Genomic DNA, 16,343 nt, shown 5'->3' with positions numbered 1-16,343 from the left:
TTCTTATTGTATGGTTGAGCTCCATTCAATGGTTTGAAAACCTTGGCTTCAGTTGGCAACAATTCGGTGTTGGCCAAAGAAGTCCATTTCAAGATTTGAGCATATTCTGCAGCGTTTTTACCCAACAATTTAGACTTTGGATCACCCAAGTTGACGACTATTAATTAGTTAGTGTGAATCCTGAATACTGATCAATTGTTCAATCCACAAAGCTATGTAACTTTCAGATTTGGTATTCTCGACATAGTTTATTAAGACAGGGATAACTGTATAATAAATTGAAAAAATGTTTCTCATCACTTTGGCATAGAGGAGGGACTGTCACAATTGGTGGCAAATACATACAATAAAGACAAATGGCAATGACTTCAGTCAAAGTGAACCCCTTTGGTCCAATAAAAGCAGGGATTTTGTTCAATGGGAAATTCTTCTCATAAGCAGCATCCTTGTCGCTAATTTTGATGTCCAAGTTAAAATACTTGGCCAATGCTTTAGCTGGAAGACTTCTTATTTGCTGTGTAGCGTATAAAGTACCCAATGACATGATTTCAATTCAATTGAACAAGGAAAAGAAGAGAAAGGTGTGGTGATGAGGGGCGAAAGAAAATTTTCAACTCTTAATCAGAGGGAAAAATTTTTCCAAAATGATTTTACACATTTCCGATGATCACGTGCGTCGTAAAATACTAAGTCCACAGCGGAGGTTCTAACGGGGGAGTAAAGGGACAGCGAGCAGCAATCTTGCCTTTTCCACCGTGGTAGACGGGTTGTAATTGTGAGATATATTTATACTGTGGTGGTGATAATCAAGGCTGTTCATGTAATTTGTGACTGTTCTACGAGTATAAACTGAGATTGCGGAAGATCCGATATAAAGAGCAAGCGCAATAAGCCAATATAATAGCCACACTCTGGTAAATTCAAAGATAGCTTTCTCTACAATTGTTCATTTTGGATTTTTCCCGTAAACAACCAGAAATATAGAAGCTTCACTTTGAAAAATCGATTATGTACACACACATCATTTATTAACTAAATACGTGGAATCTCACACATTCTTGCAACAAATGTAAGAACGATACACACTAACTAGGATTGACATACCGTAGTGTCCAACCAAAATAATGCATACACTGCAGTCGACTTAGCTCATGTTCTGGACTATTATTCCTAGACATTTCAAGGCACTGTTGAATCCTCAAATTTGATTGTTGCACAAGCATTCCATCATTCATGTTGAGCAACTTGAAAGTGAAGTTTTGTAAAATAGCACGCACAACTGGTCTAAATTGGCAATGTGTTGATTGAGATGGAGAAAAAAGTTGTTCAGGAGTGGTAATTTGCAACTGAGGATCAAGCACTTGCTCTGCGCTATTGAAAGTTGAAAATTGTACAGTCTCGTTTGGGAAGTTGATGATGTAGTCAAGTTTGACCAAGTACCATAACAAGTCTTTTAGTTTCCTGGTTTCAGTTGATGATATTTGTGGGGATTGATGGATCCCATGTTCATGCATTGTTGATGCTGCGAGGTCAATGTTTTGCAGCAGTGTATGAGTAGCTTGTGGCGGTGGGGTTGAGTTTGAGTTTGAGTTTGAAGGATGTGATGTGATGTCGATGTTTTGGTAAGAAATATTGAGATAGTTTATCTCATATGAGTTGAATTTGATAAAACTGGATACACCAATATCGGAAAGTGGGTCGATGTTTGTAAATTGTGCAGATTGCTTTTGGAGGAATGCTAAATCATAATACTTGTTCATGAAGAATTTCAAAATTGTAATTGATTGTATGCATGATGAAATAACCAATGACTTTTCTGAATTACCTAAATGCATGAAATAAATAAATAATTTAGCCAATAGTTGATCAAACAAGTTTGATTGGTTGTTGAGAACTTGTTTATGGAACGATGTGAGCCTGCCATGGGGGACTTTCAAATATATACCCAATAAAACTAAGCAAATACTAATTAACAATGTTTCAAAAAGTGATAAATTTGATGTTTGCATTAGTTCGATATTCTTTACTTGGTTGTACTTGAAATTTTGAAAGTCTATGAGAAACTTCAAATCTATTGCATCTGAAATAGTAGGATCTCGAGAACAGTTCATAAGGCATGAAAATAAAAAGTTATCCTTTTCTTTAACACATATTTCGGGTATTATGGCTTTCCATATGTTAAAATCATTGAACTGATCAAGTAGCCAGTAAAATTGTTCCTTCACAAGTATGTTTATGTAATGTTGAAGATCGTAATTTAAGGGGATAGTATTTTGATTGGCGATTCCGAGGTTTGTGTAACGTAAGGCGGATGTAACTTGCATGGACGGTAGAGCTGCATAATTTAGCATCTGGAATGGCTGTTGTGTGAGATTCAAAGAAGGTAGGTTCGTCTCCATTTGCGGTTGATGTATCATGTTCAATACGTCTTGATTGGAATACGTAAGAGGCTGCTCAGTCTTCAAGTTGTTTTTGATATATCTTGGTGATGAGTGATTATATCGCCGATTCAGCGATTTTGAACCACTCTTATCTTCGTTGAGCTTGACCCTGTGTGTACTACTCAAATCTGGGTGATACTTAGTGGATAGGCTAGAAAATATTGGATCGTTTAGTGGTACATAGCTATCGTCCTGATATTCCAAGTCTGAATCTTTCAAGTCTTGTTGTGAATGTAATTGCATATACGGTCTGTATTTTTCCAACCCGTTGTACAAGGCTGCTATGGTTATTGATTGATCTAGTATTCTATGAGGTAATATTGTTCCATCAAGAATCCTCTCATGGATAGGATTATCCTTTCTTGGGTCGTAGAATGTATACTGAGTAAAGTTTAATCTCAAGCCTCGATAACAAACACGTCTCAGTCGTAGACAATTGTTACAAATTGGTAAACCCTCATCACATTTAATATGTCGGTCCCTGCACGTAACACATCCGGACCTGGTCCTACGTCTTTTGAATCTTGTAGAATCTTCAGAAACTTTGGACAAGGGCAAGGAGGATGATGTCGACAGAGAATATTGTTGTGGTCGCACTTTGTCCATTTCGTTGTCTCCCTCGTCGAATGTGCAGAATCATTAATGGCTTAATTTGCGATGGGTTGTACTAACAAAAATCACTGTGCAATTGGAGAGTCTCTTGGATGTTTGACTGTTAATAGAGCTCAATTATTTCTATAGTTGTGGTAAGATTAATCTGATAAATCGTATTGTGAACAATGGCAATGGAATTGGCTGTAATTGTGTAATTGGAATCAAATGGTATAAACCTTTTGCTTTTGCTTTCAATTGCGGCTCCAAAGTAGTGGTGGTCGACTGTATCTCCGTTGATGATTTTTTGTTTATCCAATTTGCAACAATCTTTTCTCCCAACAGAAAAAAAATTTAATTGCTTTATAATTTTTTTCCTGTTGAAATTCTCGAAACTAGGCGCCAAAACTTCTTTGTTTGAAACACTTTTTTGAAAACTGTTGTTACTTTGGTGAGCTCTTTGTAGGGTATAGAAGATTTGCACCGGTGGGAATGTTTTGGTGGGCTTCGTGTTTGGTGTAGTAAGAATTAATCTTAAGACGCGAAATTATCAAAAGTTTTCCAACCTAAAAAATATTAAAGAAGGGCATTCAAAATTAATTGATCAATTATGGTTTATTTATAATGCCAGCTTACACTTTCTAATGGTTATTTTAGTACTACAAAGAAAGTTTAATTTCTCCAGCTTTGTAATGTTTCACGCAACTTGAATGTATGAGAAAGATTAATATTTAAAACCATTACACTGAATACTGCTAAAATTCCTAATTGTGTAGTTCTCTTTTGTAATGCATAATTGCTTTTTTAGTTACCCTACATATGAAGAGAACTGATTTTTTATTATTTATTTTTCACATTGTTCGATCCTCGTTTTGTAGCATAATTGTTTACAGTTGGTAATAATACAGGTGTATTTTGAAATGTGTGAACACGGGATAGATACCTTACATCATTACTGTATAATAAAGTTTCTTCTCTGTACGCGCCAACTGTGACACTCAAGGTCAAAGAAAAATCAGGGGATAACGATTTAAAGGATTGTCCACTCCTACCGAGCGTCATCCAAAAGAAGCATTTAAAGAAAAAAAAGTACAACTTACAACGACGGTAAAGTTTAAATAATACAAAGTACAAAACTTGTACCCTTTGTATCCAAAAACACTAAACTCTAAAAAACTTTAAAGCTCATTCCAATCCTTTATATGCAATATAGATTAATGTAAATCAGCATATGATCATTCATTTGACTAAATTTTGTGATTTGTTAAGAGCTTTGCGTGGTTCCGAGAACTGGAGTGCCTCCTTATTTACGTTGTATTCGTTAACGTTCTGGTTGCTCCCCTAAAATAAGGATTGAGTTGTGTTCAGTGGTTTTGTATTACTCAGGAAAATACACAATAAATTTGCAACAGTACTTGGAGATAGATGGTCCAACCAGTACACGAATTAAAGGAAGGATTTATAGTATAAAAGTTGGTGTGTATTCGGATGATTCTTCTTAAGTTAGTAACTTTATTCTTTCTTCGTGTTTTCCCTTAGTCTTGCTTCTTCTTCATCATGCATTCAAATCATAGGTAACTTTGGAGGATTCGGGAAATTTCTCTGTTACTTGCTTTGTAATTTTCAATAGGGATCAGCCTAAAATCGACAGCAAGCAAGATCAAACTCAGAAGTTCAGCAACTAGCACAATTCAGTCGAAAGTTTAAAGTTAAAATGTAACACCAAATTGAGATTAAGCTTTAAAGGACAAAACCTTATTTGAACTTTTTTCAAAACCAATGTAACCACTTACACATTTACAGATGAAAAAAACCATTCTGTATAAAAACCAGTTTTGTTCGCTGTTGAGTGGAAAAGTGGGGTTCAACTACTGTTTTCTGCTTTGAGATAGTTCTGATCACGACAATGTGAACCCGTTTCACCACAAGAAGTATCATAGAATACTGTTCCAAACTACAAAAACAAATTCAGGATATTGTGATCAACCGTGCTGCACGATTTTGTATAGTTTGCCAGCGACCTTCTTGTAAGATTAAGTAGGTAACAGGGATTTGGAATGTCTGAAGCTACTCACACGACGAGTAATGGTCTTGATGATAACTCCAATTAGCCTCTTGTACTCTATTTCTCCAGAGAGGCAGGAAAAGTTTTGCTTCCTTTGTTCCAATTTCCACATGTTTTGAGCTGCAAAAGGGGTTATAATCGGTATAAATATTACACAAAGCTCATTTGAATATTTTGCTGAATAATAGAATCAGTAAGAGAGCTGGCCATGGCTTTGGACAAAATAGTACCACACTTGACAGTGTTTCTCATAAATGTCAAGATACAGTACTTTAGCGATATCTATCACATTGTATAGAAAGCATTCTTTAACAAAGCCACCGTTCCTAGCTTTTTGCACCCCCTATCAACATTCTGTTTTGTTGTCAATAATATTTTAATTGAACCTGAACTGAACACAAAATTGAACACCGGTTATTATTACCAAAGTATCAACACTCTCAGTAACAAGAAGTAGTAGAGACCAAAATAAGCCTTTTTTTTTTCTCCTAACAACGAACAGCGCGTCGGAAACAAAAATAAGAACGAGGTTAAACATGCCGAATTCCGCTAATATTGCCATAAACAGCAAAAAACTTTACTTTGAACTCTTTATTGTTATTTCCTTGACTGTTTACTAGACTGGAAAGGGCCCAGAGTCTCAGTGCCTATATTTATCTCATCTATATGTAACCTAAGAAGTGGTCAAGTCATAGCTAATTCTCGTTTGAGCTGCACATTTGATCTCTCCTATTGATTGTAGCAAGATTTGATTCGGGAAGAGTTAAATAACCCAACAAGTGTTCCTTTTGTGACTCTATAGACTCATATTTTGTTACACAGAACTTTAATTTTGGCAGGTGCAAACGACCGGAGCGACCCGCGAAACAACTAAAAGCACTGCATTTCCGTGTTTTTAACAACAACTACACGACCAGAACTAAGGTCTCTGCAAAAGTGAAGTTACAATTTGCTTGTAAAAGCACATGTTTTGGACTTGTGTCGTAGTCTTCGATGCAGATCCACTATATGCAGCTTCATTAATTTGCTATACAAATTCCCGCTTCGGCGGACAGGGTTCAGGTTTTATGGCTGTTTATCAAGAGGGAATTGTTCACTCTAGTTGGGTGGAACAGTCGTAACACTTCATGAAAGCGCACTCAAGGTCCCTGTCCTCGTTTGTTATTGCACTACATCTACAGCTGCTCTAAATTGCGACATGTGGTGTTAATCGAGAGGGACGGAGTATTGTGAGCAAAACTTCCTTACGGTCACTGACACTAAGAAAAATCATATGTACTATCCACATGACTGTTTTATTGATACTTAGACTTGATATGCTCCACGAATCAGTAATCATCAGTTTATGAGGAGAGTTGCAGCCTAATCATTTCCTCCATCTCATTGACATTATTGTGCAAATATAAAATACGATGGAGCAAGTGTGCTCAACAAACAAAACGAAGCTAGCAAGGTGAACCTTCTCGGCCAGCAAAATTGCTTCAATTTGTGTGTCTTTTGCCTTTCATTTCAGCTAGACGCTAGATCGGCTATACATTTATTTTATTCTTTTCCCCATTACAATTCCAGTCGGAAATGTTCCACACATATAAGCAAATTTCCGGCCCTTATATAATAAATTATTATAACTATCTGAGACAAACTCTATCGCTACATTATTGTTCACAGGGTTAGCTGGGATAGAAATTGTTGGGGCATCATTGAAGCAAAGTTTTACCGCGGTGCTCCCTCTTATCTGAAGCACGGAGCTCAACAATAAATTCACAATTCCGAAACTATAGATTTATTTGAAGTGTATAATGACACCGGAATTGGTTCTTGCACAGTCTCACGTCTTTCGAAATTGAACGCATCGCAAGCAATTCTCAAACATAGCTCTTTAACTCCTCGTGTTTCCGAACGTATATTTTCCTTTGGCTTGGTCATTCTCTTTATTGTTTAATTTTGCACTCATAATTAGTAGCAAAAGAGGAATTTTCCTGGTTTAACCAAATTTCATGCTAGAAATATTTTTAAACACTCAAGACTTTGTTTTGCAAACCAAAATTTGAATGGCTTTGAAACAAAAGTTATCGCAAATGCTACACTTCCAGCCAGGGGTTAAGCTACCTATGTGAATTACCAGGATTACAAGGAATTTTGATCACTGATCCAGTTGTAACTTTAATTACTTGCTAAACCTTAAATTTCAATATTTCTTTGCTTTATATAGCAAGGGTCCGGCGTATTAAAGTTTTGAGTTTGAGAGACAATTACGAGAACATTGAATTTCGACACGATAGAGTTTATTAGTAGCACAAAGATCTAACTCCACTTGTGTTATTAACGGAAGCCGTGCTTGTGCATCTTAAGTTAATATTCGCTTTTGTTGCAAAATTTGTTTTAAACATCAATACAGGCATGTGTCAAGTTATACCACGAATTTATTGTGAGTACCGGCAACCTTTTGACCGACGACCGAGGAAGTATTCTGATGCCCCTAATAGAGCATTATTTTCTTCTCACCGAGTCCTATAAAACCCGGTCATACTTGCAGATCCTTCCACATATAAAGCCAGGTTAGGCTGTTTGACGAGCTTTTTCTACAGAAAACCCTGGCAAACTCATACGGGTCACACTTTTCTGTCTCAAATCCTTCTTTCGTAATTAAATCCTCGGAAGGTAACTACAAGGTATTGGGAACGCATACAATCCCTAAAGTAAGTGACAAGCATGGTATGCAACCAACGTATCTTGCTTCATACCTACAAGGAGTGAATAGTAATGAAGCCATTAGAATACATTCCCCATTGGTGTTCCCTAAAAAAGCATGTAGCCTTAAACTTGATGCTCCTAACCATAGATAGCACAATCCGGTGAAAATAATAATAGTATGCAAATTCTCTATAACCCTAATGTGAACAAAATCTTTTTGTTCGCCCTATAATTAATGTATGCATCCCACTGTTAATACAGAGCTTACCAAAACATTGGTAAGCAAGTGATACAGGAGCCCCTACTGAAATGTAAAAACTACGTCAGGCTCATAACTCCCATATAAGATCTCCGCCAGATCTTTATATTTCGGAGATTGCATACATTTCTATTAATATCTTCATTTTGCTCGTCAAAAATGAAAACAAACAATTAATCAGTAAAAGTCACACAAAAACGGGATAAATGAACATATATACACACCATCAAAAGAATACCGCCTCAATTAATTAATCTTCCTATTGTTCTGTCTAGATTTGTTCGATGAGGGAAGCGCCGAATCAGAAACGGAAATGAAAAATTTTTCACCTATTGATTTAGTTGCCAAAATTAGGGGCCATAAAACTTTGACGCCTCTAGAAAACAAAAAATTGAGCGCAAGAGTTAAAAAATTTCAAAAGCCAAAAGGAAATAATCTTTTACGAGGATGCACATGCACCTTAGTCAGTAGCAAGGACCATCATAATCATCTTCTATCTATCCCTATTTGAAACTGTTTGTGTGGGGTTTCTATTGTTGTGTTAAAGGTTTTTCCTTGTTTGTGTAGAATTCGGTTTCCAACTTTTTAACGAGCGCTTATAGACGCATGCATATATCTTATTCAAAAGTAGTGTATGGCGCATATATACACTTGTTACTCTATTTTTGTCTCAATTTGTTTGTTTTTGTTTAAAATTGCTGTCAGGGACACAATAAGAATACAACTTTTTTATTGTATGCATTCTTTTGGTACTTCGTAATAAACTTGCAAATTGCAATTAAAAAAAAAGAAAAAGAAAAACATTAGAGACCAATGTATGAACGAAATTTAGAAACAAAGCAGTCTAAAATACAGAGAAGTCTCTTCATTTAAATACAATTACACCAAATTTTATTTTGAAAAAGCTTTTTTTAGTCGTTCATCCCGATAAGAAGAGATAAGGTATGAAGAAGCAGGATCCTCAATCAGATGCAGGTCCAAGCGAGAGACCGAGAAAACAACGGAGTCGAACTTTTAATCGTCACGCAATTCCGTCTGCCACAACACTGACGCAAAACTCAACAATGCAGCGACCACTAAATGAACCAGCGACATCCAGTGCTAGACGTCCTTTGCAACCAAGCGCCAGACGTACTTCTCAATTGGGGATGAACCAACAGCAACAGCAGCAGCAACAGCAACAGCAGCAGCAACAGCAACAACAGCAACTACTGCTGCTGCCACAGCCGCGTCAACCACAAGCAGTGCAACAGCAACCACCAGCGTCACAACAACAGCGTCCGAGGCAAGAGTCATCGGGGCTACCTAGACTGTCACGTATTGACGAAGCAATAGCATTGAGTGACACAAGGCCGTCATCGTCCAATTTTATAAAAAGAAATACTAGCTCCCTATCTCCTGGAAATTCAGAAATTAAACCCAAACCATTTGTCGTTGAAATAAGCAATATACCGCTTAATACCACTGAGAGCGAAATTGAGACCTTGCTACAACAGACCGTAAGCAATGACAGTTTCAAGATTTTAAAGCTTTTTACAACCAAGCCACCAAAAGTAGTTGTCAGAATAGAAAATTTAGCTGTGTGTAATAACATAGTGCAAGCATTGAATGGATTCCAATGGAAGGGTTGCACCCTTACAGCTCAACTTAATCTCGAGGCAACTGAAAAGACATCATCATTTCCGGGTCCTGGTAGAGGATCCATTGAGCCATTCAACCCCATATTCAATCGCTCATATGTTCCACCACAGTATCGTCAACCATCATTACTGAGAAAAAACAATTCATTCTATAGATCTCAAGGACCTAATGATTCCACTCTGTCTTCATTCGATTTACGAAGATCCACAACAGCAAGTTCTAGAGCCAGCAGTCATGCTAGTTCCATATTTTCTAACTACAGCCATAGACATTCAAGTAACTTGTCGACGGTATCCACCGACCTGGTGCCAGGAAAACAGCATGTTCCGTCATTTGTTACGAATGCAATGCAGGGTGGATATCAAACCGAACCAACCGTTGAAGAAGAAGTTGATGGAAATGAACCACAACAGGTCGAAGGGCAGGTCAGGAATACCAATATTAATGACACATCAGAAGAGGAATTTATAGAGATGCCCATAGGAGAAGGAGACAATCCTGACCAGTTAATTAAAGTGAGTCCCACGCGGTTGTTTGTAGGGAATGTTCCTTACTCCTCGAATTGGGCTTCATTGAGGAAATTCCTCGTAGAAAAGGCGAATGAGATTGATCCAAACAATAGGATATCTATACTACGTGTTGAGATTCCAGTTCTGCAAATGTCATTTAATGATGGGTTATTTTATGGACAAGGTGCAATGAACCAGCCTCAAGTCTTATCCAGAAGTAGAGGGTTTGCAATTGTAACCACAAAAGATAAAGCATCTTCAGAAAAGCTTATAGAATTATTGAATAATGTTGAGTTTGAAGGACGCGCTTTAACGATACGATACGATAAGTTTCCACAATTTAATAATTACGTTTTACAGCAACTTCATCGTACTCCGGTATATTCGAGATCAAATTCAAGTACGTTTGGAAGGCAATATGGCAATTCTGAATCAACAATGAATAATCACCCATCTTCTCTAGGATACCAACAGATGCGACCGGTTTCGTTTGTGCCCCAACAAGCGGCTCCATACATCACGCATCAGAAATTTGCCACAACCCCAACTGGCCCAAATTTGTTAAGTAATTTGGCATTTGAGCGCAACCTGTTACAGCAAAAGATTTATTATGGAAATGCACCAAATCCACAGCCACCATACTCAGCAAATACTCCAGTTTTACAACCAACTCAACCACCGCCAATAACACAATCACTGAATATCCCAATGCCCTCTAGTCCAAACCAGAATGTACTTGCTTCCGGGTATTACTTCATGCCGTATTATTATCAAGCTCCACCTCCACCGGGAACAAGCATGTACCTGCCTTATGGAGTTCAGGTTGGTCTGGCTCCAACATCGGCGCCTGTTCCGGCCCCAATTCTGGCCCCAATCCCAACCCATTATGGCAACTCTCATGTTGGAACACCCCTGCAAAGAACATTCCCACCAGGTGAAGCATCCAGAATGAGGAACGATAAGGAAGAGCAACAACAGCAGCAGCAAAACACGAGCGAGCTTTTTGAAAATTTATCGTTAAGTGATAATTAGTATAGTATAGATTTTCGTTTCAAATGTACATAAAGAAATAGTGTGTTTGATTTCGGAAGGAGCATCTGAAACAAGAGCCACAATCACCTATCCCAATATGAGCTGTTGTTAACAGAACTTTGCTGTATTCATTCCAGTAACTGATTGAAGCTAAAGCCCTATGATTGCAAAATTTTTCTGTCTCCATATGCAGTACTGTAGATCAAAAATATTTTTTTTTTCTTCTAATTAAGCAAACATTTAATTTCCCTCATTTTCTTTGACATCAATAAAACAACAGCAGCCACATTTACTTAAAACTACTTCATTCAAACCCACCAAATACACTATTACAAACAACATTAGTTGACAACCTTGTCGCTGGGTAATCAATCTGTCCACGCTCTTTGCATCGGTTTACAAAACTTCTAGAATATAACTACAATGCCATCTAATCCCTCCTCCACTAAGGAGAAGAAATTGCAATTGCAAGCGAAAACCGATAACGAAGACTTGCCCCCTTCAATATTGTCGAGGAATCCATCGTCTCCACCATTGGCCAACACAGTACCGAGTAATCTGTCGGATACTCAATCTCGTCCCGGGTTGGCACAATCAGCATCATTTCAACTGGTACCTCCCCAGCCAAAAGCTGCTCCGCAATTGCAACCAACTTCCTCGCCAGAGAGTGAACAACAAAAGAAGGAAACAGTTATGGCTGGAGGTGTATATTTAAAAGAGAAGTTACATTCTGACTCATTGGTGAGTACGTTGAACTCGTTAAACATGAAGAATCACACCACATCACCCACGACTCTTAGCGATAACAATGAATCTGTCACCAGTTTGGATTACCTATTGCAACCACCTTCTGACCCACAACATCACAAATCACCATCGGTCCATGCACATTTCTATGTTGACGAGGCAGTAAAGCCTAGTAAGGTGGTGAATCGATCGAGAAGTGGGTCAGGATCAAACTCAACTTCTGCTGGTTCCCAGTCAGTTCCCCAATCTACGTTTTACCCAATGCGTGATGGATCAAAAAGCCACGACAGTATCAGAGATGCAGTTTCTATTGGTTCAGCCACTTCATCAACAGCACCATTTCCACAACCACAAACTCAAACATCGCAGATCAATCGACAACAATCGCCTAAAGTTCCAGAGCAAAACGCCAACATTGATCCAAGGTTGCCTCAGGATGATGGGAAGATCCATGTCTTGCTTGGTGTGTGTGGTGCCCTATCTACTGGCAAAATCAAACTTATTATCAATAAACTATTCGAAATTTACACCCCAAATAAGATAGCTATTCAACTTATATTAACTCGCTCTAGCGAAAACTTTCTTTTGCAAGAGAGTCTAAATATTTTGGAGAATGTCAAAGGAGTACGAATTTGGCGAGATGCTGATGAATGGACAACGTGGAAAACGAGGCTGGATCCGGTTTTGCATATTGAACTTCGTCGATGGGCAGATATTTTAGTTGTATGTCCATTAACGGCAAATACATTGTCGAAAATCTCACTTGGAATTTGCGATAACCTATTGACTAATGTTATTCGTGCCTGGAATACTTCATATCCGATTTTATTGGCCCCTGCAATGGTAAGTTATTCTTACAATGCCATCACCACAAAGAAGCAGTTGAGAATGATTGCTGAGGAGATGCCATGGATTGAGGTGTTGAAGCCGCTGGAGAAAGTTTTTGGTAGTTATGGGGATATAGGTATGGGTGGAATGATGGATTGGAATGAAGTCGTCAACAAGATCGTGTTGAAGTTGGGAGGGTATCCTGAAGTGATTGAGGAAGAAGACGAAGAAGATGAAGAAGATAGTGAAACTGTACTTCAAGGGAAAAAGGATTTGAGGTCAAAGGAGTTGATCGATAGAGAGAGTAGTCTGGCTATTGTAGACGACGATGACGACGACGACGACGACGACAACGATGATGATGATGATGATGATGATGACGGAGACAACGACGACGACGATGATGATGACGACGATGATGATGAGGAAACTGTACAAAGGCAACTAGAAGTGGAACACAAAGTAAACGGAGATCAACATTTATACAAACCCAGACCTCAATCACATCGTAACGGTGAAACTTCCCAACCGGTCTCGATATCACTAGATTTAAAATCCAATTCAAATCAACCACGTTAACGGATGCGTTTAATTTGGTATATACATGTACTATCTAGCTGTCTATTGAAAGTCCTTCAACAAATTGTCTCGTCTATTGGATGTGTTGCTTGCTCGGATGCAAGAGATCTACAAGCAGAGTATTAATTTCTGATAATATTACATCGTTACATACAAAAGCTAACTCAAATATCATTCAACTGTTTGATCTTCTCATCTCGCCAAGCAAAATAATCATCGCCAATCATTGTTGAGGTGTCATTGCCAACACTTGTTCCTGTGCTACTGACTCCTTCACGCAGGCCAATAAAGTTGGGCTGCATTTTTAATGGCGAAAACCAACTCAATTTAGAAACATCGTTATTAAATAGACCAGTATTGTTTTCCTTCTCCTCAGGTATGTCATCATGGAAATATTGATTTGAATTCTCAGTGTAAGGTTTAGTGTAGCTATTGGCCAAGGTATTTGATCTTGTTGTTGACAATTTGAGTGGTGATGTAAGCGGTTTCAACTCAACTGATGGCGGTTTGACAGTAAATGAAGTAGTACGTGATGCCAGTAAGGGACTATCCATAGTCAATGATGATGAATTTACTTGGCTACTAGACAGCGAACTAAACAAAGGCTGAACGACATTAGATGAGTGTTTTTGTTGATGGGATCTCATTAAAGTTTGGCGTGTATTAGTTGGAGACTTGACAACTTTAGCTCTAGCAGTAGTTGAGGCTGGTGGTATCCTAGTTGACATAAATCTCAGCTTTGGCTTTCTTTCAGGTGAGGGGCGAGTTGCGCTGATTGGTCTTTTCATTGGTGAAGTGGACGCTGATTTAGGTTTTGTTCGAGCACCCGAACTCAGTTGCTCAGATTCAAGACGCAACACTTCTTCGAAAAAGTCCTTGCCATTAATCATCAATGGACGTTCACCTTCTTGTACAACTCTATTGTTATATTTTTTTACCTCCAGCTTTAATGATTCAATCACCCGTGGCATGGTTTTATTTATCCGTTTTCTGATTTTCTCTTCATTGAGAAGGATCTTGCACGAGTTTTTGCTTAATAATCTTGATGAATCTCGTGAGCTTTCTTGGAGAAATTTTTGATCTTTAATGAGGTCTTGCAACTCAGCATATATTTGAAAAACGGGTGCTTTTTGATCATACTCTTGATTTAATCTCTTTACTTCTTCTTCATGTATATTTAAGACAGATTCCTTATCCCTGCTATCATTTTCAGGGTCGTAGTGAAAATATTCAAACTCAGTTTTCATCTCCTGTGAATAATACATTTGGTCCCACAATTTTTCAATTTCTTTCCTAGCATCAGAAATGAAGCTTTCAATATATTCTGATCTTTTAATGTATAACCGATTCAATTCCATTTTGAAGTTGAGTAATGCAAGGTCGGACAAATTATTATTGTTTTGCATAAAATTTTCAATGTATTCATCGTTTTCCCCGAGTCTCTTCCACAATTGAATACATGACTCCGAATATGATTCCCATTTCTCGCGTTTTTCATTGACCTTGGCTTCTATCATGTTTTGAAATTGAATCAAGTGATTTATATTCTCATCGTGTAAGCCAAATTCAAGTGGGTCACGGAGTATTAAATTTAATGTCTCCCTGTCTAAGCAGCCTTCACCTTCACCCATTTCATTCTTTTGTATGTTGGCTAAGTGCTCATCTGAATATTGAAGAAACTCAATAGAGTTGAGACATTTGTTTATGATTTCAACAACGGCACCTTTTCTTGCATCGAGCAGTTCTCTACCACTTCTAATCTCCTTTTGTAAAGCTTGCATCAAATCTGAAGAAATCCTCGTAAACTTTAAGCTTCTCATCACTCGCACTAATTGATAATTAACCTCCCTTAATCGCTTAATGTTATTCTGGCTGGATCCATCACTGGAATACAATGTTTCTCGCAGCGAGGACTTGATGGGACTTGCTAATACAAACACATCATTTTCGCTTTGATCTGGTGTTTGGGTAGTATTGATAATTGATATCAAACTGGAGAATTCTTCCATGATCTCTCGATGCAACTCTGCTTCACTTAAAGATGGCATTGAGTTGATCACCTTCGTGTCGAATTCTGATGTTCCAATACAAGCCACAAGTTTTGCGCATTCTATATTCAAGGAGTTGTATTGCTTGTACTGTCTCACAAAAACCCTCAACACTTCAATAAATACCATATTTAATCTTGACCTTTGCTCTAGAAGTGTCAATTCTGGTATATTCTTCACCATGTACTCGTACTGCTGTTCCATAGTCAATTCATCTCCGAGTTTAGATCGTTTGAATGTTGCCGTAGACATTTTAGAAAGAATTTGCTCTTTATAGCCATCGATATACTGTTGACGATTGTTGAATACTAGTCCCTTTTGTAGTAGAGTCAATGATTTATCTCCTTTGGAATCATTGACCATTGATAGTATAACTTGGATTTGCTGCTTTAGCCATTCGCATTCGTTTTCAAGGGTACTCTTCTTTCGCTGTAGATTGTTGGCAAAATTATTGATTGTATCTTGGACAATTGTAAAAATTTCAGCTTTTTTGAGATCAACTTCAGAAGAGGAGTAGCCAATTACATTGTATATCGATTCCAATTCCAGTATAGCATTGTTAATTCTTAATTCGATTGAGTCAAATTGGGTATTTAAATCATTGTGCAGTCGACTGTGTCCGTCTGCAGTCAAAGTAGGCAGCAGAACAAGTTGTTCTGTTTCTTCGATGGGTGATCTTGAGCATTGTCTCACAACTCCAGTTGTCACTTGATCCGTACGCAATTGGGGTTTGGGTGTGCTCTGAATTGACGCCATCATCGGATAATCTCGCGACGAAGTGTTGTTTTGACATAATTCTTGGTTCGGCAGTAGCTCCGTGTTAAAATTGCTGTAGAAACTCATTGTTCAATAGCTTGGAAAGTAGAGTTGATATAGGTATATTGCCTTCTTCAGTTGATGATGATACTC

General features: G+C 37.9%; 5 protein-coding genes across 5 annotated transcripts in view; 2 read left to right on the top strand and 3 right to left on the bottom strand. All coding sequences in view use genetic code 12, as the record gives it.

Annotated features, from left to right (window-relative positions):
- Positions 1-544, bottom strand: part of CORT_0C02350 (Cam1 translation elongation factor eEF1 gamma) — a gene marked incomplete at both ends in the record, with an annotated part of 1,272 nt that extends 728 nt beyond the window's left edge. Inside the window, one exon of the mRNA XM_003868467.1 lies at positions 346-544. Within this exon, the coding sequence (XP_003868515.1) occupies positions 346-544 (199 nt within the window). The remainder of the gene's footprint in view (positions 1-345) is intronic.
- A 541-nt stretch (positions 545-1,085) lies between these two features.
- On the bottom strand, positions 1,086-3,047 carry CORT_0C02340 (Ahr1 zinc finger transcription factor; the record flags this gene model as incomplete). The annotated part of the gene is made up of 1 exon (XM_003868466.1): positions 1,086-3,047. The coding sequence occupies one exon, from the start codon at positions 3,045-3,047 to the stop codon at positions 1,086-1,088; it is 1,962 nt and encodes a 653-aa protein (XP_003868514.1).
- Positions 3,048-8,994: 5,947 nt separating this feature from the next.
- On the top strand, positions 8,995-11,232 carry CORT_0C02330 (hypothetical protein; the record flags this gene model as incomplete). Its single annotated transcript, XM_003868465.1, has 1 exon — positions 8,995-11,232. One exon carries the CDS (start codon positions 8,995-8,997, stop codon positions 11,230-11,232), a length of 2,238 nt encoding a protein of 745 aa, XP_003868513.1.
- Positions 11,233-11,655: 423 nt separating this feature from the next.
- CORT_0C02320 (hypothetical protein) lies at positions 11,656-13,386 on the top strand (the record flags this gene model as incomplete). The annotated part of the gene is made up of 1 exon (XM_003868464.1): positions 11,656-13,386. The coding sequence occupies one exon, from the start codon at positions 11,656-11,658 to the stop codon at positions 13,384-13,386; it is 1,731 nt and encodes a 576-aa protein (XP_003868512.1).
- A 164-nt stretch (positions 13,387-13,550) lies between these two features.
- On the bottom strand, positions 13,551-16,277 carry CORT_0C02310 (Ase1 microtubule-associated protein; the record flags this gene model as incomplete). Its single annotated transcript, XM_003868463.1, has 1 exon — positions 13,551-16,277. The coding sequence occupies one exon, from the start codon at positions 16,275-16,277 to the stop codon at positions 13,551-13,553; it is 2,727 nt and encodes a 908-aa protein (XP_003868511.1).
- Between the last annotated feature and the right edge of the window lie 66 nt (positions 16,278-16,343).

The sequence above is a fragment of the Candida orthopsilosis genome (assembly GCF_000315875.1).
Source record: "Candida orthopsilosis Co 90-125, chromosome 3 draft sequence".
NCBI classification, from domain to species: Eukaryota; Fungi; Ascomycota; class Pichiomycetes; order Serinales; family Debaryomycetaceae; genus Lodderomyces; species Lodderomyces orthopsilosis.
This window is presented reverse-complemented; position numbering and strand designations above follow the sequence as displayed.